Source organism: Osmerus mordax, chromosome 15 (assembly GCF_038355195.1).
Source record: "Osmerus mordax isolate fOsmMor3 chromosome 15, fOsmMor3.pri, whole genome shotgun sequence".
NCBI classification, from domain to species: domain Eukaryota; kingdom Metazoa; phylum Chordata; class Actinopteri; order Osmeriformes; family Osmeridae; genus Osmerus; species Osmerus mordax.
In genome coordinates, this window is record NC_090064.1 from 12528114 (window position 1) to 12550772 (window position 22659).

The 22659-nt window shown below is 42.2% G+C and overlaps 1 protein-coding gene across 2 annotated transcripts in view; it reads right to left on the reverse strand.

Annotated features, from left to right (window-relative positions):
- The window catches only part of LOC136957387 (cadherin-7-like), a 49436-nt gene extending 28545 nt beyond the window's left edge, over positions 1–20891 (reverse strand). Inside the window, exons 1-3 of one of the 2 annotated variants that reach the window (XM_067251274.1) lie at positions 20625–20891; positions 6491–6785; positions 647–766 (exon numbers count right to left, since the gene is read on the reverse strand). In XM_067251274.1, coding sequence (XP_067107375.1) covers positions 647–766; positions 6491–6785; positions 20625–20891 — 682 coding nt within the window. Of the gene's footprint in view, positions 1–646; positions 767–6490; positions 6786–20624 lie in introns of those variants that run through there. The other variant, XM_067251275.1, reaches the window with a different exon arrangement.
- Positions 20892–22659: the final 1768 nt, after the last annotated feature.

Below are 22659 nucleotides of genomic sequence, written 5' to 3' on the forward strand. Positions count from 1 at the left end.
CTATACACCAACCACCCCAAGAGTCTTAAAACCAACTCATATTTTTTATCACCCCTAGAGTTGTTTCCCAACCTCATGTTTCTTTAATACCTGGAGAGAAGCACTTGGGCATTTTGAAAAAGCATTTTCCACACTTTGCACCAAGGAACAAAGACCCTGCTTTCAAATAGCAACCATGGTAAAAAAAAAAAAAATAGATACAATAAATGGCACCACAATGCTTTCTGGGGAAATATTTTTACTAAAGAAGCCAGGTGTTAAAAAACAGCTTGACTGAGTTTGGAAAAATGCAAAAGTGTCAAGACAACAGTTCAGCAGGTGTTCTTGAGTATGTCCAGAAGCCAAACAGACCTGTAATTAATAAACCACCGACAGCAGTGCTGCAGTACTAGATCTCCAAACTGTAAACTCAGGACATGACTTCACAACATCAATACTGTCGATCAGGGATGGAAATGAAGCTAGCCTGGAGTCATAATTAAGCTGGAAGTTCTATCTACAGGGCTTGGAAATGGGTGCACTCCCACTGTGGCCCTCGAGATAAACATACAAGAAACCAGACTAAGTAGAATGTCAGGCTTCTCCCCTGGAAGAAAATCACCCCCCCAAAAATCCATTGCTTAGAGGTCATCACTGCTGCACCTACCAGTCTTAGGCTCCACAGAGAAGTACGGCTGGCCATGGATGATGCTGTACACCACTCTGGCACTGTTCCCATAGGTGGGGTCGTCTGCGTCAGTGGCTGCCACTTGGACCACCATGGTCCCTGTGAAACAGAGGGGGCTTTTTAGTTTACAAGACAACATCATACCTGGTGAGAGTTATAGTGTGGATGTGCAGTTTCTGTGTGAGAAGGGCTTTAGTCTGTATATGGTCAAGAGGTCACCTGGGGGACTTTCCACAAGGTCCATATATAACTTGGGGCCTCTCTTGATAGAGACAGACAGGAGCAAGGGAGGAGAACTTATTAGACAAGGCATTAATGAGTTATGATACTGTCAGGTATGACCTTTCAAGAATCCAAATATGCTGACTACATTCTGTGCCCAGTAAGGAAATATTCTATGGAACCTATGTTCAAACTGTACTCCAGTGTATATTAGCCACTCTTTAACCAACCCACTTCCTTCATTCAACCACCAAGTGCTAGTTCAGTCAAAACAGTCCCGTATTACATTTGACCATTTATTGATAACCATGACATGGAAATAGGTTTGACTTTGGCGGAGTGGATGATCTAAGGGAAGCACTCCCTGCCTCCTCGATGCGACACATACATACATGACATATGAGGCAGGGAGAAATAGAGATATAATCCCCCTGATGATAGAACATACAGACAGCATGGGGGAGAAGGGGATGGTGGAGGGTGGCAGCAGCACAGATCATACAGCAACCAGGGGTGAGTGTGTGCGTATCCGCGTGGCCTTTTAAGGCCGTCTTATCTGACGTGGCCCAATGGGCTTGTGCTGGCTACACAGGTGTGGTTAATGAGCGGATGACGCGCGCTGCCCGAGTGCCGTGCCTGAACTAGCTCCACTCATATGTTGATGGTTGATTGATCCGAGCTCGCTCTAATAAATCAAGTCAACACTTTTAAGGTGTCATTCATCTTTCCGGTCACTGATTGACATCATCCCAACAAGTGGGAAGGGTTTTAGACCTCCCATAACAGAGAACAATTTGACAAATTATATACTATTATGTAGGACAATGTAGAACAATATAAGCTGATGTTGGGTGGTGAAGGATGTTGACTAAACAGGAAGGCGAGGGAAGCACTAGAAGTAGTGTATGTTGTTCTTCACTATTGTGTTCCATTATCTTTCTGAAATTCAGCATTCTGGCAACCCCCAGCCAGAACTTTAAAACAGTCCTTGTTCATCTACGCTAATATACAAGACTGTCCTCTAGCCATATCAACACAGCACAATGGGATTTGATTTTTGAAGTGATTGTTGATTAGGACTTTTTCCAACCCGAAAAATCTAATATTTTTCCCACAAGTCTTTCGTTTGCGTACATTTACTCAGCATGATGTCGGCCGATCTGATTGAGGTTAAGAGTGCGGTCTAGGGGGAACGGAGGCATGAGTACCGTGCGAGATCCCGCCTAGAACAGTTCTGCTAATCAACCTAATCAGACTATTCACCTGTAGCATTAATAAAGGGAACCATTACAGCGAGGGCCTGGCTTCAGTGCCACAGTTTAGCAGTGGCTATAGAAACGCATCGTTGCCACTCGGATTGAATTATAGTTTGTGAAGACTTTTCAAAGGCTTAGGAGGACCTTCATTAAGGCTTTGTAAGGAAAACCATAGAATAAAACGAGGGTTGTAGTATTAGCCTTAGTATGTGATATGCTTATACTCATGGTACATTATACAAAAATACAGGTGCATTTCAACCATCCCGGCAAAGCAGAGGCATTTGACACTGACCACTGGCTACTTGGCTAATATGAGAAAACATTGTAAAAAAATTGCTGAATACGCTGTTCGTGCAATAGTGCATACAGTTAATAAAGTGATTTTACAGGTTGACCAAAATTAACTTTATTACAAATGTGATGTTTATAAACATCTGACGAAGATCACAAGAATAAAATGTCTGATCAAAAAGTCTAAATGTTTTTCTATTCTATGCTTTTTCTTCTGTTGTGAAATATTTTTTCGATGATCTATGATGATGATCTATTCTTGAGCTGTTTTAGTACAAGACCTGCTGTCTAATAGATTGAAGAAGACAATCAAGCCAAGGAAGACTCAGACTTGACGTCAACGGCCGTATAAAAGCTGACGCCCCTTTGCTTATCAAAACGTGTCGTTATCCTTGGTAGACATCACTGGTGAAGTAACCTTGAAATAAAAACATTGTTTGGAACATTATCAGATGAATAGGTGCTTTATGTTTGTATATTTCACTTTAATAACTAGCCACTCAGGCAAGCTACGCAATCGCCTACACTGGAGCATATAAAGGAAAGTGCCGTCTTATAAGTAGGTTATATTTTATTTTGTGGCAAACACCCTAATAAAAAAATCCCTCTTTCTAGCTTGAGCTGTATTTTACAAGCTTTTACAGAATGAAGTGATCATGGAAATTGAAGATTAGGGCCCCCCGTTGGAGCTATAAACCAAAATTAACAGGCTTGGCCCTGAATCTGAAGGTAGTAGGAAATAGCCTCTTAGACCAGAAGAAGTTTAAACAGGTTTGGTTCCATGTGGAGCCTTAGATTATATTAACACCTACATTTCTGACAAGTTCAATTACAACATTTTGAAACAATCAAGATTAACGATTGACTACAGTAAGGTATTGAAAAGCGTTTCACTGACGCACAGTATGTCATCTAAAAGTGTTTTACAGAAGGCTCAAAATTATTTTCTGGATTTAGTTATCACTAAATCTGGACTCTGATGAGGGATATGGCTAGCTCAAGGTTTCTGTGTTGTGGTTGTGTTTCTGCTTTGTGTGGCTTATGTGCTGTTTAGTAACTGAAGATTGTTTCCGGGTTTTCGACAGAAACAGTAATATAAGAATAGACAGGCATCAAGGATTTGTGCTTGTCTCAAACTGATAAATACCCTGAAATATGAATCCATTACACGGTTCCACTCCAGCACCATCTTCCACTTAAGCGTTTCTCCTGTCCGTGTCACTTCCTTATTTGTCCATCTTCATTGCTATGATTGATCAAATTTTCATATTTTCATTTATTTTCAGAGAATGTCAACAAAAAGTGTTTCCTAATCAATTCCGCTTCTTGGGAGAACAATTGTCATCTGACAGTAATGAAAATAAATATACCCCATCACATTTGAATGGGAGAGCGATGTTCTCACAGATAGAAACCGCTAGATACAACTGTCATTTTGAATTCTCGTTTCTGCACATTCCAAAGTTTTAACTTGTTAGTCATCTTTTTCAGAATATTTAATGTCTTGTTTTTAAGCTTTAATGTTTAGTCTGCACCGTATTGTTTATTACAAAAAACCTGTACATACATACAGTACATAACAGTCCGCAAAGTCTGAGACCACTGAAGAGCGACTTTTAAACAAACTCACTTTCAACGTGATAACAAAAAAGAGTATTCAACATGTAGTTGTGTCTGATAACTGCCTATTTAAAGAAAGCTCTATCAAGGAAGCCGTTTAAGCTCACCAATTTTGCAAGGCTTTGATGAGTATTCAACACTGCCATACATGATTAGTTGATTACATTCATGCATGTTCACACACCAGTGCCCCTCTGTTTCGGATAAGCAGGGATTATTGCTCTGAGTCGAGTTACAGTATTTGCTGAGTGGAAGTGAATGACAAAATTCACCTTTTTGTTACCATTAGAGTTCATAATTGCCTGCTGTGCTCGAGATTTGGGTTATTTTGTTCCAAGGGTGGCAATACTTTCATAATCTTCACTTGAACATTTCCAAAATCAACACACTATCAAAAAGTTAAACTCAAATTTCTAACCACAGGAAAATAATAATTGGAATCAACTGTCGCATTACCACGGCTTTCTGGAGTTCGTCTGTCTGTCAACTTCAGCAAAACACCCCCCACCCCCTTTCTCTCCCGGTATTAAACGACTGTTCCATCCTTGATCTGGGGGGGCCTCATGAATTAGACAAGAACAATGACAGGTGGATAGAGGACTTCTGGGTAGTAAATTCAAAAGCTGTGGCCTTGGGTTGACATTACATTCCCTATTCTTGTAATGAGCCCTCAATCCTCTCCCTGGGTCCTCCTCCCTGGAACAGGAGTCTGCCCGGGCTCAGGGTTGTCACACAGCCAACCGTCCTCAAGCCCTCTTGTCTTTTATTTGACATCCCGAGCGTGATTAAGACAAAAGCCCTCCGAAATCCTCAGGCCTTAAGGTCTCCGTGTGTGTGGACGAGCACCACCTAATTACTTAATTAATTCAATTCATGATTTCCTCTAAATTGAAGCCATTCATCAACGGTCCAGGTCTTTGCCCATTAATGATTTAAAGACATCTATAAAGGAGATATTGAGCACACAAGGTTCCAGGACCCCTCTGTGCTTTACCGCTCTGATAATTGCTTTGAGCAGATATTTACAAAAAGGCGAAACATGCATTATTCACGTGTTGTTCAAACAACTGGAGATGAAGACCTTCACAGGGCTGGGCTGAGTAAATAACCTCGCCAGAGCGACCTGGGGCTCTGCTCTGTCTTTGCTTCCCGTGGCGTTCTTCTGTGGCGTTGATGCGCTAAGTTTCTCTCATCTCCGGTTGGACACAAGATTCTCCAGCCCTTGTACTCTAATCCATGAGTTCCTTAAGCCTGAGTCCTTGTACTGCCCCCCCCCCCCCCCCCCCCCCCCATCACACACACACACACTCCATCCGTTTGCTGTAGGCGCTTTAATCCTTATGAGATCTCAGTGCCGAAATCACAAGCAAAGCACTCCCTGGATCTGCCACCCTCCTCCAGCCTGGAATGGTTTTCATTTCAAATGAGCGAAGACACTGAAAAATGCCACGATCGACCCATGTCCCTTAAGTTTCCCATCATCTTGCCTATATCATCCTGTACTGAGGGGAGGATGTAGGGCCGGGATGTTTCCTCCCGTCTTGTTGTGTCTAATATTGAGCCTGGATGTGTTTGCTGTCATATCACTTAACCCTGAGATCGGGAGACATTGTCTGCCACTGGGCATGTGGCGGCTGTTTTTCCATTCCTGGCAGATTGTCACATGCATTTTAAATGGAGCCTTAATCCACATTTTCCATTCTGACAGGATTGGCTCCCAGGGTCCCTGAGCTGCATGAGCTAAGCTTTTGTTTCCATGGTGAAATACCTCAGTAGGTGCTCCAAACATGTCCTGTTGGATTTAAACAATCTAAACATCTCTGAATTCACAGTTCGGGCACTATTTTGAGGTGTTGTATTTGTTTGAACAGGACAAGTAGTTGATCTTCAAAGCTATTAATTACACAATGTGTAATAGCAACAAATGTGAAAGCATAGAAAACTTAACAACCAACTTGTGTGTAAAATAAATAAATAAATCTATATATATATGTATATGTATATATATAAATAGAAAGTATGGTTGATCAAAAGAGATGTGCACAGCACGGGAGATGACCTCTTCAGTGCTAATCTTGCTTCCCATTACTGTGACCAAGGTAACGGATATTATAGCCTGAAAGACGAAAAATGATCATCTGCAATTTCATTTTTTGGCGAGACAGAGTTTGCCGTCTCAGTAGTCATTAACATGTGAAGTGTACGGAGAGAGAGAAATGAGAACAGATAGAATGTGACAAGGAAAGCGAAAAGGAGTGATTTGTTGAGGGGAAAAGCAAGACAGTACAGAAGCTGCTCGAGAAAGAGAGGGAGGAAGTTAGAGAATGAGATGGAGAGAGAGAGAGAGAGAGAGAGAGAGAGAGAGAGAGAGAGAGAGAGAGAGAGAGAGACGAGAGTGGAGGTGAAGAGAGGGAGAGTCACACAGGCTCACCTAGGGGAGACATCTCCGGCACTCCAGCCAGGTACGGCCCGTCCAGAAACTTTGGCTCATTGTCGTTGATGTCCTGGACCTTGACCACAAACTCCGACTTGGGCTCCACGGGGATGTTGGAGATGCGGTCCACCGCCTGGGCCTGTAGAGTATAGTAAGCCTGGGCCTCCCGGTCCAAACGCTTAGTGGCGTGGATGTCACCCGTGTTCTCATCGATAGTGAAGATGGACGTAGCGCCCTCCCCTGACAAGACGTACTTCACGTTGCCATCTCCTCTGTCTACATCTGAGTGGAGCTGCAAAGAGAGAGACCACAAAAGCTGGTGTGACAGATGTCCTGGAGGCTGGTGTTGTCAAACCAACTGAAACATTCTGTCATAACAGGAAGACATGCCATGTGTGTTGTTGTTATCCTAAACAGAAGTCATATTTTTTGTAATTTAATTCATTATTCAGTCATTAGTGCTAATACAAATTATTGAATTTTTTCACAACCGAGATGAAGATTGTCAGTGCTGTGAAAAGAAGTATTGTATGAGACATACTTTACAGCAACCGGAGCATGAATACTGTACTGCACTTGACAGTAGGCAGGGTTGTCACAGTGTCAACTGAATAAAAAGGCAACGTTGTCCAGTAAACTGCTGTCTGGTTGAATGCTTCCGAAGTTGGTGATGTTCAAGGTTGTTCTCTCAAACAAAACGTTGTCAATGATGCTACCACAGACAAAGCCAGATACTCATAACATTGTTTCAATGTCTTGAATAAAAAGAGAGTCTGCGAGTCACTCGACTCTATATGTAAGTTTCATTCATGCAAACTTTTTTTCCAGATCACTCAGATTTGTCTGTAAAGAAATCCATCAGTCTATAGATTACAGGTTGGCTGGCATAATGACAGTACTAGTTTCATGTTCATGCCTCAAACTGCTTCAATTGCCACTCTCAAAATGGCCTCAGTATGTTTATTCACCTCATGCTGCTGTCAGGAGAAAACTTGAGTCAAATTGTCTTGCGGTGGCGAGAGTCAACATTTAATCTCGGCCAAGCCAACCGTGGCAGTTTGTCCTGGTAAATACCACGGAGGACAAAGCTGTCAGCCAACAAAGCACGCAATTGAGGGTCACAGGTCCTACGATTATATGTAGTCTTCTGACGGCTTTCGCTTGGTTCAGCTGCCTGTATAATTTATCTTTTTTTGCTTTCTGTAATTCAGTACCTCCACTGTATTAGTACAGCAGTCAGATACAGTGTGGAAACTACTGCCCTCCAGAGTTTTATATTCAGATCTAATCAACAGTAAGAGCAGCATATGAAAAACCGCATGTCCCAGCATGTCTTATTTAAAGAAAACCCCAGTTGAACACTTTCCACCCCTTTTCCTTAATCTCGCCCGTTTTTGAACTGTCGCTGCTCATTTACAGGTGGTGTTTGGAACCTCCTCTCGTTACGCTGGACTTTCATCTAGAGCCATAGTTGCTTCTCTTGCAAAAATGTAAATACCTTTTTCTATAATTTCTGTCTTTGCCTCCCTGGAGGGGAGCATAGCTCAGTGGGCCGTGGTGGGGAGCCTTGCTTAAAAAACACACGCCAGAGAGCACAGGGGCTGGAGCCAGCCAGATCTGAGAGGAAACCAGAAGTGGAATCAAGGCTGACACTTATCGGCAATCTGTATGCAGGCAGCTCTCCCTCGGGACAATCACACTGGTTTTGTGTTTGTGTTGTTTACCTCGGGGGCGTGGAAGAAGAAAGCGGAAACTGTACAGGTGAGCAGCCTGACAGAACTTTACTGCTGCACCTGGTTACCGTGCACAGTATAATATGGGGCACGCATCCCATCATGATAACGATAAGGCAATGTGTGGTTTTGAATGGCAGTGTGTGACTTGAAAGTGTGATTTACTGTGCTATTTGTGTGATGTTCTCAGCTAGGTTACAGTGGGGTTGTCTGCACGTGACTGGGCCTGGAATTTGTTGAAAATGTGTCAGATTGTAGAAGACGCAGGAGATACCGCAGGAGATACCGTAATACTCTGAAAAAGGCAGCAGCTAATGTAAAGTTTAAACCATTATATGTTTTGCCTTGTTGAATATTTTTGGCCCTAATGATTGGCACTTCTCTAGAGAATTCATTAAATCCAGTTTCAGGGATAAACAGAATGATATTTCCACTGCAATGTATTCTGGGTAATATGGCGTACACCACTGTACCTCTTTTTGACCTATTTCGCTTCAGCAAATTGACTCCCTCTGGATGCAATTTTCAGTGTCTTATAGATAATATGTGTATAAGAAGTATGTGTGTATGAATGTCTCTGTTAGCAATCTAGTATGGCTGAAAGTACTTGCAGTAAAATTGCACCTGATGCATTTCTCCTTTTTACGGTGGGGATACAAAGAAATGGAGAAAGAAAGGAGTCCTTTGGCAATAAAAAAGGGGAAAACTGAATATATAAATAAAAAAAACAAATAAAAAAGCCTGGATACTTGTTTCAGCTTTTGTATCATTTCCCTCTCAGGAGGAGAGGGTATTTTCTTCCATTCAGTGGACTGTGTACACAGTTTTGAGCCAACCACAGATACAAAGTCCATACCCAGAAGCATCCTATGAGCAACACTGGCTCCAGTACACCCAAACAGCCTCCACAGCTGCTCACAAGCCCTTAATCAACAATCGCCCCCAAGAAACATTCGCAGCGCGGTTCGAACGGTCGAGTGTAATGGGGTTTCCACAAGAATTGTAAAATGTTTCACAAACAGCCCAAAATAAAAACCTTAAAAGAAACAGCATCTGTGATGCTGCCCTGGTGTGCTCCTGTGCTTCTCCCCGCTGCTGAGCTTAACGTTTTGAAGGTGGAGAGTCAAACAGAAACAGCCTCCCCCGCTGTCAGTCAAAATATATCTCTGTCTGTCTACAGTGTCAAACAGATATATGGGTAAGAAAGCAATACAATTGTGAACCAGTGGTATATGCTTTCCTGTTGTCCTCTCGTCACATAGTTGCAGCGATTACAATATAACAATGCCAATGTAGTCATCCACTGTCAAAGTGGAGTCTACAAATAAGCATGAGGCCCAGTGAAAGAGCTGGGGTGGCGGGGAGTCACAACATCCTCTCTTATTTACTCTGCCTGGATCTATAGAGACAATTGTCTTTTATGCTTAATAACCCCAAACACACAGAAACAAACAAACACGCACCTCCACACAAACACACTTACAAATACAGACCACCAGGATGCTGAGAACTCCTCAACCAAAAACCACACAGCACATCTGTTTCCTACCCATGTTTCTTCAATCTGGGAGACACATGCAGTTAGAATGTAATTAAGTTAATGTCCCATTATGTGCTCTGAGTCTCCTCATGTAAACACAGTTTTGTGTTTGATGACGAGGATTTTGACACCAGCATTGACTTGAAGCCAACACCGCTTTTCATTTCGATATCATTGTATTAATTATTGATTGTATCAATACCAACCAAAACCTTTTAGAGCATTACTGAACAAAAACATCCATCAGTAATCCATCAGACTGCTACTGTACACCCACTCATTATAGAGATATAGCAACATATGGCACATTCCCACTATAAGACTGAGGTGTGATGGAGAGGTGGAGAGATGGGCCTGTCTCTCTGGGTGTGAGGGATAACACCATAGAATCTCATGGTGAATTAGGTTCATACTTAAATAAAGTGACCTGTCGCTCCAGACACTCTGGTGCGGCAACAGAGAAAGGCCACAGAGAGTCACAACTGCGGTAATATCCATCAAACAGTACCATCAAGGTTATCATGAGGAACATATTGCCCCTATGATGCATCAATTAAATTAGCGTAGGGATTCTACGTGTCAGACAGAGACAAGCCGTTTGTCTCTGTTTGACTTATCTGGGACAGCCACCAGCCATCAGCTCCAAGTGTTTAATGAAGAGGCTGTGCATCCAGTTCCTTTGGTGTTAGTCCACCTATTTCGTCGTCATGGCTTAAAAATGTAAAACACTGATTTGACTAGCAAATGAAACCAGGCAAAGATTCAGAAAGCTGAGGTGAGTTGAGAAATGTGTCTTATTTTGATTGTGCGAACAAGAGAGAGAATATTTATTGGGGATTCTTAGGATCAGACCAATTAACACCCTTCTTCAGAGGAAAGATCGCTATCAAGATGGATTATTAAGTGTTACCTTCATGTCAAACTGTAAAGTCCCTCCTCAGCATGGTCGCATGTGACTTACCACACACCAACACAGACACTGTCACACAGACACACTCGTCACACAGACACACTCGTCCAAAAAAATACAGTGTGAATTGAAATGTAAAATTACATTTCAATTCACACTGTACAGAAAATTATACAGATTCACAAAAAAAAGTATTTTTCCCTCTCTCTAAAGCAAATTTAAAAAATTATGTTCTTCTCTGAATAAACCGATTCAAGTGAGTTAAAATGTCGTTTATCAGCCGTCTGACTCCATGTGGGTGGCACCACCATGTGTATAAATGCTTGACAGTAGTTACAAAGAATCTGGAGATGACTCCTTTCACAGGATACATGGAGATGTACACACAGCCAGCCTCCCAGTGAGGGTAACGTAAGCCTCACTGATCTCTGAATCGCCTTTCAATCAACGTCGGAACGTTTCAACATTCAATCAATGATTTTCACTATTCTGATTGCCATTTATGCATTTTTCCTCTCCCTCGGAGGAGGGAAACTTCATACAGTATGTGCACCTGCTGGCATCCTCTTAATAACTCAGGAACACAGCCCAGTTACCAAAGGGAAAAAAATAAATAAGAAATTACTATGAAATTGTGGTTGGTGGGGAGGGAGGGTGTTAATATATAGCCAAGATTTCAAATACAAAACCTTATTGGATAATGGAGAATGAGAAACTGAGAAAATGTCCACCAAACATGGAAGCACAAGCAGGGTATTTACACAACACAGTGCATCCAGTGAATGTTACTGAAGGTTTTGAGATGTCCCATTTATCCACCACCCTGATCATTTACACACCATCAGCAAAAGGATTTTTGGGGGAGGCATGAATTGTGCCAATAAAATGAATCCCAAGATTCAATCCTCAGGTCTTCTCATTACTCTGGTGGTTTGTTTGGTGTCATGAGCTGTTTGTTCGGAAATTTCCTTTTCTCTCATCTCCTCCTAATCCACTTCAAGTCTAGCACATGATGCTCCTACTATTGGGGCAGAATGAGGGTTGTCAATAGAGGAAAATAATATAAATGCAAATTTCAGGTTCTTGTATTGCAACTCTGTTCATGGAAGCACTCTGTAGACACACTCAAAAGTGTATGTCAGTGAGCTGTCAGTTCGGGACCCGTATTGCTCCCAGAACAGAACAAAGGTCACAAAGATTGTATCTAAGGAGCCTGTTAGTGAGAAAAAGAGCTTTGATTCCCTCCCCCCTTTGAGCAGGACGCCTATTCATGTCCTCTGTGTGTGAGCGTGTACGGGATGGGGGCAGCCAGCCGAATGTCAGACACACTGAGGAAGGAAAAAAAGGGGAAGCCAGCTTGATGACTTTCATTGGCGGCGATGACGAATTTTCACGGTGGCAATAATGACAAGACTGAGGCGACAGGGGAGGGGGGGGAGGGGGAGGGGGAAGGTAGGATTTAAAGGCCTCGGAGACACACACTCCTACATGTCTTTAATTAACAAACACATGTCAAGGGCAACTCTAAAGACAGCCAGATGGTAGCTGTGAAAACATGAGATGAGATTTACTGTAAAGCCTTTGTTTGAAGGCTGAGATGGGCAATGGATGATACAGGTGTGTGTGTGAGTGTGTGCATGTGTAGGTGTGTGTGTGCATGTGTAGGTGTGTGTGAGAGTGCCTATGTTGCAATGACTGGCCATGCCATTCCTTCAGACGTGAACAACATCATCTCATTGCATCTGGCAAGGTGAAATGTAAGTTGTCTAGACAGACCTTCGACACTTCCTATAATGGCTTCATTCATTCAAATTAGGGAGAGAAGCCAATCTACAACAATGGGTCTTTGGAACATACACTGCTTTTCAAATGCAATGAAAAGGACTAAAACATTTGATATAATGAATTCTGTAGCCGTTGTCTATGTTGACAACATATATGTTAACAACGTAGCTACAATCTGCTAACGCTAATGTCCTTGCCAAAAGGACTACTTCAACTACTCAATCCCTCTCTTCAACAGGCAATGCAAACAATCTCTTGTGCTATCTCGTGTTCTATGTAAATAATGTATCTACATATGTACAAGGGCTAAAACATAATTGCCGGTGTTTGTTTACACTTGGCGTTCGCGCACACTCTCTCGAGTCCTCTTCATAGTTAACAGGTTGTGATAGCCAAGCTTGACACACATTATTTAGATTAAAAACCTGTTCATTGAAGGGTTCCTTTGTCGACAAGAACTTCCACGTAACCACTTGACAGCAATCATATCAATAGTTTCCTCTAAGAGCCAGGCAACTTTATCATCCTCGTACAGAAAATGTTGTCAGAAGAGTATTTGTGAGGGAAGGATGTCATGGGGTTGAAAAAGGGAATTCATAATCGAAGGGAAATACAAAGCCTTGAATTGGAACATTACTGTTTGTAATCGATTGAACTGTATAAAGTGCAGCGTCTTTGCCACACATTACAAAAATTAAACATTGACTTATCAGAAGTTGTTGAAGAATAAGTATACCTTCAATAATTGTTCCAACTTATGTATCTATGTTTTGCATGACATTACACATTTACTGTAGAAGCACATTTCTGCATTTTAAAATCTTTACACTTCAAATTTCATTGCATCGGAGTGTGATGATTGATTCACCAGAAGTCAAGACTGTCAGAAGTCAAGATTGTCAACATTTACACAACCCTGAACAAGAGTCTTGGAAAAACATCAGCCCATAACTGAATAAACATATCAAGTCACTGGAGATGTGTTCCATTTTAAAATGCCCTTTTTCTTCAGGTCTGAACTGTGGTATTTCTACCCTAATGGCAACCTTAGCATGTATGTCAGTGCTCTGAAATTTGGTCAGAACTGAAACTGTTTACCAATGTTCGGCGGCGATTGACATTTGTTGAAAGTGGCCTTTAGTAAAAGTCATAGCTGAGGCGTGAAGAGGTTTAGAGATGAGGCTGGCCTTCTCCTACAATACTGTGGAAGGTGGAAGGAAGAACAACTTCAATCAATTAGTACTAAAAATCCTTTCAAATACTCTGTGTTTATTTGAGTCTGCCGGGACAGTGAGGTGGATGCTGGATCACTTATTGCGCATTCCACAAATCACATTGCACTCTTCTTTATATCTTATTTTATTTGTATTGTATATTTTATATATTTTTTTAATTCATTATATAGTAGTGCTTAGAATTATTTAGATACTATTGTCAGTTTTCTAAATTTTATAATTTCTAACTGTTATATTTAAAACTCTTATATGTTTACCGTATGCACCTTCCTGCCACAGTAAATTCCTTGTTTGTGCAAATTTACTTGGCGAGTAAAGCTGATTCTGATGTGTTGGGACAAGCCCATTGGTCATATTGCAAAAAGTTAAATCAACATTTATGTATTTGAAAATATTTAAAACACATTCTCAGATCACATTCTTAGTTCTGTGCAAGTACTTATTTTACTTTACAAAAGAACTTAAAGGTTTCAGACATTGCCGTCATTAACTCAAATCTCTTGTATCAAGGTAGAACCAACTTGACCTCCTGTCCATCCTCTGATTGCATGCAGATAATACTGTAATATGGGAGTCAGGTGGCTGAGCGGTGAGGGAGTCGGACTAGTAATCCGAAGGTTGCCAGTTCGATTCCCGGTCATGCGAACTGACGCTGTGTCCTTGGGCAAGGCACTTCACCCCTACTTGCCTCGGGGGAATGTATATGTATATGTACTGTACTCTATCAATGACTTCTGCTCAGTCTAATTTGAACCAGCTTGAATTAGATTCATTAAGCCACTAATTTGTCAAATAGAAACTGAAACAAGATATTGATTGGATAGCGTGTATGGACCAAGCACGGCAGAGAATCCAATACATACATTACCATCATAGATCCCCAGGGGTAAACACATGCATGAGCCACACTGTGACTAACGTACTGGAACATAGGGGTGCGGGGGGGCTAGAACAAGGTGGCAATAGAACACTATGGGCCTCCATCCAATCACGTTTGTTTAAAATCCATAACTGTCTTTTGTCCTGAGATAGAAGATGTTGCCCCGTTCAGAGAAAATAGACTATAAATTGGGTGAAATATTTCATTTCGGAAACTCTAATACCTAGAGAATGTTGGTGAAAGTTGATACCTGTGGTATAGTGATGTGGATGTAAGGACAATGCCAGTCTCTCAGTGCTGTTGCCAAGTAAAGTGGCTCTAGCTGAGGGGATTAAAAGCGTCTCACACAAGAAGTAGTACTTCAAACAATACGCTACCTTAAACCTAAGCTTGAGAGCGCCTTTGGGAGAGAACACACTACCTCCAGAAGTGAATACATTCAGTCCTGTCCACAAAAACACAGTGAATCATTCTCTCCACTTCCACATCCTTTCTGATGCATTTCCAGCACATATGCTCAAAGCACCTTACTGTGGACCACAGGCCATCCCAGCTGTGAATCATCTTGTAGTCTTTGCATAGTGTCAGCCCGGGGCACAATTTAACACTGTCAAGACTAAAGAATCATCACCTTTGCTGAAAATGAATGAGCTAAGAATAGAATGACTTCTCAGAAATATATCCAACAACCATGGAGCATGTGAATTTAAGCTACAGTGATCAAATGATAACTTATAGCGATGGATTCATAAAGAATATACAGGAACCTTTTAAAATGAAAGTGTTTGTCTTCAGTAGAGTAAAACTAGACTAACTGTCGAAACGATACATTATTTTGAAAACCTGAATGAATCGCAGTGTGCACTACAGAGTACAGTAGCATCTTGCCTTAAATCCTTTTTCCTTTTAAATAATTTGAACATTATTCCAGAGTCTCTTCTGTAATATGGTAGATGAGACAACAAATGAAAATAGTTACCAGTTAACTGATATTTGATACACCCAGATCTGACTGCTTTCATTAGAAAAAGACGTTCATCAGCTCTTCTACATCAATACTGTAATCTAATTACTGCTCTCATGAAAATGGACGCCCTCCTTTATTGACTTGTCCTATTACGTTAGACACACAGTTGACGATGTATGTTGACTCCCTCTAATTCATACTATCTGGATCATTTATACAAATGGATCAGATTACTTTATCAGTCTAATTTCCACAGGCAGGTCTAAGACAATCATCATGTCTTTTCCATGACTCTTTATCTAAAGTCTGTTTAAATCGAAACCGTTTGTGTTGGAAAACAAAAGGTGGTGTGTGTGTATCCCCCCAAAAAACATTTTAATTCAAACAATAATTTCTACATTGTTTGAGGCTACCTTTTTAATAATTCAAAAGATCTGTATTGTTGAAATACCCCAAAATCTAAAACAAACTTCCAACCACAGTTAAAAACTAAAATGTGTGTGTGATGATGAATAAACAAGCAGCTATTTTACATTAACACCATGAACGCCTATCTGCTGCACCCATGCAGTATGAGGAAACACTGTTAACAAGGGCATCAAACAAACCCGAATGGTACAATCATTTCAACAATGATTTTACTTATTTTTTCATACCTCTGTTTCTTAGCAACGCACCGAAAAAATACTATAAAGTGAGAGAAATAAACCTGGAGGACTGTACCAAAGGCGGATAAATTACATCATCAACATTTACATTTAGTCATTTAGCAGACGCTCTTATCCAGAGCGACTTACAGTAAGTACAGGGACATTCCCCCCGAAGCAAGTAGGGTGAAGTGCCTTGCCCAAGGACACAACGTCACTTGACACGCCAGGGAATCGAACTGGCAACCTTCAGATTACTAGCCCGACTCCCTCACCGCTCAGCCATCTGACTCCCAACATTTCCAAGAACTACTCAAACTTGTAACTCAAGTCTGCACCCTTCAATGCTTTAAATCAATTTACCCAAACATGATAATAAGGTAATTCGGCATAAAGTATTGTATCTAAACTATGACAAGATCAAACCTTACCTGACACTCCAAGGAGTTTGCTAGAGTTTTTAACTGCTCAGTGCTTACTGAGATACTGTATTGTGAATAAGAGGTGACAATGCAAATATCCAATCTTGCAATTAGACATCATGCAAACATGTTTTCTCTGTTTTGAAAAACTGACTGATTGCCAGTTGCATCACGTCTTCATTCCGTCTTCATCCACTTTGATGCTTTGGTTCACAGATAGGCCTCCCCACGTCCCCAGGGGTCCTCGGCACTGAGCTTCCCCCAACCCCTGATCTCCTACTTGGGTACCCCGTGTATACTGTCCCCCCTGTCAGCTTGCATCCAGTCCTCCCAGGCTAGCCATGCTGCTCTCTGCCCAATCGCCAGCTGTGCTGGTCTGTTTGTGCTAAGGTATGGAGCGTGAGTAGCAGCGATTGAGAGTGACCCCCTCTGTGGTAGCGCCGTGCGCTGATGCTAATCCATTTGAAAGAGAACCCCCTAACAGAATGCTAATGAGTTAGCTAGCTGGCGCAGCTCTTACAAGAGCTGCATGTTCCGATGTTAGCGCCTGCGAGGGCCACACTTAATGCCCGTGACACATGTTGCAGGATGTTTTTTTTCTTTTTCGTTCCCATCTAAATTGAATGACTGTGGTTACAGGCTTACAGCACACAGTGTCAGCCACCCAGTGGGAAAAGCTCGGCCAAGGAGGGAAAAAATCTGTCAACCAATGATTTATTAACATGATACTGTGACCCAATTACCAGATTTTGTCCATAGAAACCAGCCCAGTCATTCATGTGGTAGCCATATTTAACTATACATGCAACTACTCTTCAAGCACGGCATCAATGTTTTTGGGACACTCAATAATGGACCAAGTCAACCATCATACATAATCTTGTGCTTCTTTATAGCATGGGGCATGAGTCCTTATGTTATGTGCTAGGCAGGAAGACAAAACTCACTGCTGCCCAAACGATGCCATTAGAGGATGAACGGTAAAAATAAGTCTGTCGGTTAATTGGACGGTCAGTCTTGGATATGGCTCTGTAAAGAAGTAAAAGACGGAACACAAGTGTCCGGTCTGATGTGCTCCTCGGCCGACCATCTGATCTGAGGGAGGAGATCTTCTGCCTCGGGCATGATGGGAAAATCTCTGTACTCAGTGAATCGTGAACAGAGCTACGAGGATGGCTGAAGCAGTCTTAGTGGGTTGCTGTCAACACAGCCACAACATAACACATAGACGTAGTTGAAAGTTGTTTCTGGAGAAGCCAGAGGTTCTGAACATGTGTTGTGTTTGAAAATATAACTGAGGCAAAACAAATCTAATAATATCTTGAAAAAAATGATGGGAACATAAGTAAATTAGCCAAAAAGTGGTGTTTTATATTTGTCTTTTACAGCATGCATAGTTAGATCACTAATTTGGCACCAGCTACAGATCATCTCATTCAAACTGTCGCAAATATTTGGTCACATTAACACCCTTCGTAAAATTATAATCAAGTCGTGTTTACCAGCGTATGCCTGCTTAAGAGGATGAGCAACTCTGCCATGTCACTTCCCTAAAAAAAGAAATATATGTCACCAATTTTCAGTTCAGTCTGTGTAGTTTGTGAGGCTTTAATGTATGTTTTCTCTGGCTTTCTGTGACTGCAGCTGATTTCAGGCCAGTGCACTTACCCCAGGCAGAGTGCCAAGGCATAATGAGACATTTGGTTGTGAAATTCGGAATCTGACAGAATGCATTAAAGCCCAACAGACTGCAGATGCAGAGGGAGCAGCCAGGCCAAAGTGATGACTTCTCATTTCCTACCCATTACATCATATTTCCCTCCAGTTCTGGTAACACAAATGGCCGGATCCATGTGGTGGCTGTTACATTGTTTGCACTCAAATGCCAGATTGCCATTGAGATTTCAATCGTTACTCTTTTTTTTTCTTCTTCTTTCCCACAAATGGCCTAAAAAAGCTGAGGGAATCATGCTAGATACAGTTTAGTCCTTGAATTAGGATTATACTATGGATTATTGACTATATTAGATACTGTATTGGACTGACAGAAGCAATTCTACTGCAGTCTTGTGAAACTCTGTAACAAAATGTCGATGACATGCAGGATTAATCCAACCAAGATAACACTTTATAAATGATCTGAATTGGAATTGCCATTCTGTGCCCCCGAGTCAAAGCACATATCAAACCATCTTGCGTATCAGGAAGTTCCTCTCTATGACAAGACACGGGGTCAGCCCGTCCCTCACTACACACCATGAGGTCACGGCACACAAGCCTCTGCAGAACTGTGCTGTTGCCATGTCACACACGCCGTGTGACAAGCGTGATGTTAGAGGACGAGTAATGTGACATCTCCCAGGCAACTCGCACGGCCTCTGGGAATAAATAGATATGATCTGTCAGGGGTGTGAAAGGGTCAGCATGAGCTGAGGGTAGGATTCAGGCTAGGGAGGAGGCAGAGCCACCCAACACCAATAAGCTTGCAGTAATATCAAGTGTATCAAATATGTGCAGGAGCAGAAGGGTTTCGACTTTTGTATCTCTACAGAACCCTCTATAAAACCTTGTAGAACCAACATTGTGCTATTTTAAAACTTTCTTCTGGAATGTTTGAGGGAAAGGTTTATCAGGGTGTTCTAATTGTCTCACATCCCTGCATGTGAGATTTCGTTGTAACTGTTCAATATGAGTTCAGCAATGGGAGTGGATCTTCAACATTGCCTCTTGGGACGAGAACCTGCCGGAAAAGCCTGAGCCTGATCAGTCGTACCTTTGGTTTACCTCCCCATGCTAATTTAAAATGTCAGAATAAGGCCGACACAAGACCACCTCAAAGTGTATGTATATAAAAAAAAAGAGTTCTTTCAAAGGTTAAATGCAGATTCAGCCTGATTGTTTATGCAGTGCACACCAACATACATGACAAAACACATCAATAATATTTGCAACTGAGTTGACATCATTAGATGCTTACTCAGGAAAGGACGCTGCCTCAATCCCTAACCATGTCTATAACTATCTCCATAACAATGTTCATAAAAATGCTAATGTTGGTATGCTTCCTGCTCCAGCATACAGAGATAGGAAGCAAGAGACTGGAGAGTATTGTGAGAACCAACCCCCCTTTAAACTCCTGCTGCGGGCGGTAATCTAGTTCAGAGTCGAGGAGTCCAGACCCAGTAAATAACACCCAGGCCTGGAAGATTATCCTGCACATGAGCTGGAAGATGAGATCTGATCTGATATTAACACTAGAACATTCCTCATGGATGCATGGATCCAGGAGCCCACACACGACCCATCTGGCCGACACTGAGAGACCAGCCAACTCTGTGTGAAGGAGCTGTCCGTCTGTTACGTGGTGCTGAAACAACACTTTGAGGAACCAATGTTTCTATGTGTCTGTCTAGGGGAGGCCAATGACAAAAACATTCTAGAACCACTTCTGTGTCGTAAACAGAACTTTTCATCCATGTGAAATCCCATACACTGTGCAGTTTGGAAGCCAAAACTGTTCTGTATGACCTGAAAGTGAATGTAACGGTATGTGTAATATGTAATGTAATGGATAAATAGGTTCACATTGTACTGCTTGTTCCTGATATGACACATCAGGTGTTATTGTGACAGTGGCACACCAGGTACAGTACAGTAGATAATGGCTGTATTGAGACATATGTCCAATGTGTTGCTATGTTGTGTGTAACAATTTAAAATAGAAAATCTCCTAAAGTTAGACATGTAAGAACGCAAACAGGGCTGCTAATTTGTACCATCTGCTGAATTTAACTCTGTAAATAAATACGTAAATACGTGTTAAACAAAACATAAGAAAATCTGAGAGTTAACTGCATGGGTTGTGGGTTCTTCTCAGTCATTTCTCTGATTAAATCTTCCAAATTTGTTCAGGATTTCAAAACACAGGCAACAGTATTGACAGCATGTTTTGACAAAGCTGCAAATCCACTGAGATGTGATTACCGAACAAAACAGGGATGTGAACACGTACCTTGCCAACGTACAGCGGCTCATTGCCAGTGTACTCCTCCAGCACAAAGAACTGATTCCACACCCAGCTGCGTTTCTGTCTGCGGAGGCCGTCCCGCTGGTTTAGGGAAGAGCTCCAAGGCCTGTGGGGCTTATCCTCAGGGGACTCCACCTCCTCCAGGGCCCCAGAGATGGAGCTCACCCCCCAGCAGGCCTTCTCCCACAGGGGGAGCAGCAGAAGCAGGAGAGTCACGGAGGCTCTCCACACACCCCAGCCACACCACCTCATCTGGGCCCCGTTTCCCAAAAGCAGCCCAAGTTCCAGATCAGCCGGTTAAAAAAACAAACAAACGGGGGAAGTACAAACGTCAGGATAAAAAACGAGTCTTATCCACACATGTAGTGAGTCTCAGTTTCTCCAGAGAACAAGATGACTCGGAGAGAATACAACCCTGAAGGACTGTACTGGAGGGCTGGGATTGGAGGAGGAAGTCCAGCTGTCCTGACGGCTGTGGTGGTTGGTGGCACCTTGAAAGACTATGTGGTATCTCCCTCCAGTCTGAAGAAGGTTGACATTGAAGGCTGCTTTGGGGAGGTCGATGGCGATGGACAAGCTTGATTCTTCACTGTAGAGGTGAAGTAATTGACACCTATCAAAACAGAGAGAGAGAGAGAGAGAACGAGAAGCAAAGGGAGAGAAGGAGAGAGAGGGAGAAATCTCTGTCAGCAAAATTGCCTCTGTGACCGCAGCCACTTTCGACAGCAAGTAATGTGCTTGCTGATGCAACGATAATGACATTTTTTCGGCAATGATAAAAGGAATTGGCAAAAAATGAATAGACGGTAAATATAGTAAATACAATCAACACATCCTTCGGGGAGCTTGACTGTATACACCCTTGCATGCATAAATCAAGGAAATTGAATAATGTCAAATGTTACTTAGAGCATAAGTGGGGGGAGATGGCCTGCCTTTTCAATGTACACACAAGCAGAGTTTTTCCCCCGTAGAGGGTAACAATAGCAGGTGTTTGGAATATCAATTAATGTCGTTCTGCAGGGCTCCCATCACCTCTCCTGCAAATCCACCAAGGTCGCTATTCTGTCACATTTCTTTTGTGTGGGAGAGCAAAGCAGGGGGCAGGAAGGCTCACCACTCACACCTAACAAGCCACATGATCTGCGTGGTGAGTCCTCAACATCCCCCAGATTAAAAATAAATCGGAGCCGTCAGCAGCATGATGGACCTGAGCGCCCCTGACCCCTGGTCCCCAGGGCCCGCTAGCCAGGACGAGGCTAGCCAGGATGAGGCTAGGAGAGCTGTCTCTCAGACACCAGCCACACAAGCCTCGGCTCAACAACGAGCACAGTGAGAGAAACAGATCAAACTGGTTCATATCGTGTTTAAAGGATGAGGTATAGTCACAACACAGCATGACAGAGGAAGATTTCTGTTTTTTAAAGCTTATTTTATCTGGGTGATTTATGAAAAGTTCTTCTGCAAACAACTTGTCAAGTGTATCTTTATCGAGTGAATGAAAATCATACTGTGTTTCTAGCATGTAGACTCATCATTTTACCTCTCCAAATTCCAACCACCCCCACACCAAGTTCCACTTGTGCAATAACCATACTGAAGAGTAACTAGTTAACAGATCATTTAAAAAGTAAAGTGTTGCCAATAGTGGTATGTTGGGTATAACTTTAAATCCACAAGTGACTGCAGCAGAGGAAACATGGGAGGGTAACAAGATCGCTGCTCCAGTCAGGACTTTGAATGAGGATGTGCTGGGGTCAGAAACCACACACAGTCTGCAGGGGAGGTGCTGAAAACAGACTCTTGAGAAACTGAGAGCTTGACCGCACATGTATTTATTTCCTCACTGACCTCTCTTTTTCCTCTCCTCTATGAATAGTATTGGCAGGTGCCTGAGCAATAGAGATAATAGCCTTGGCACATTGTGACCCCTTCTTTCCTTCACACACTCTCGAAACACCAATATGACTGTCTGTTCTTCCCCTCCAAGCAAAATGTGTCGCCATCAAATCCTGTGGAA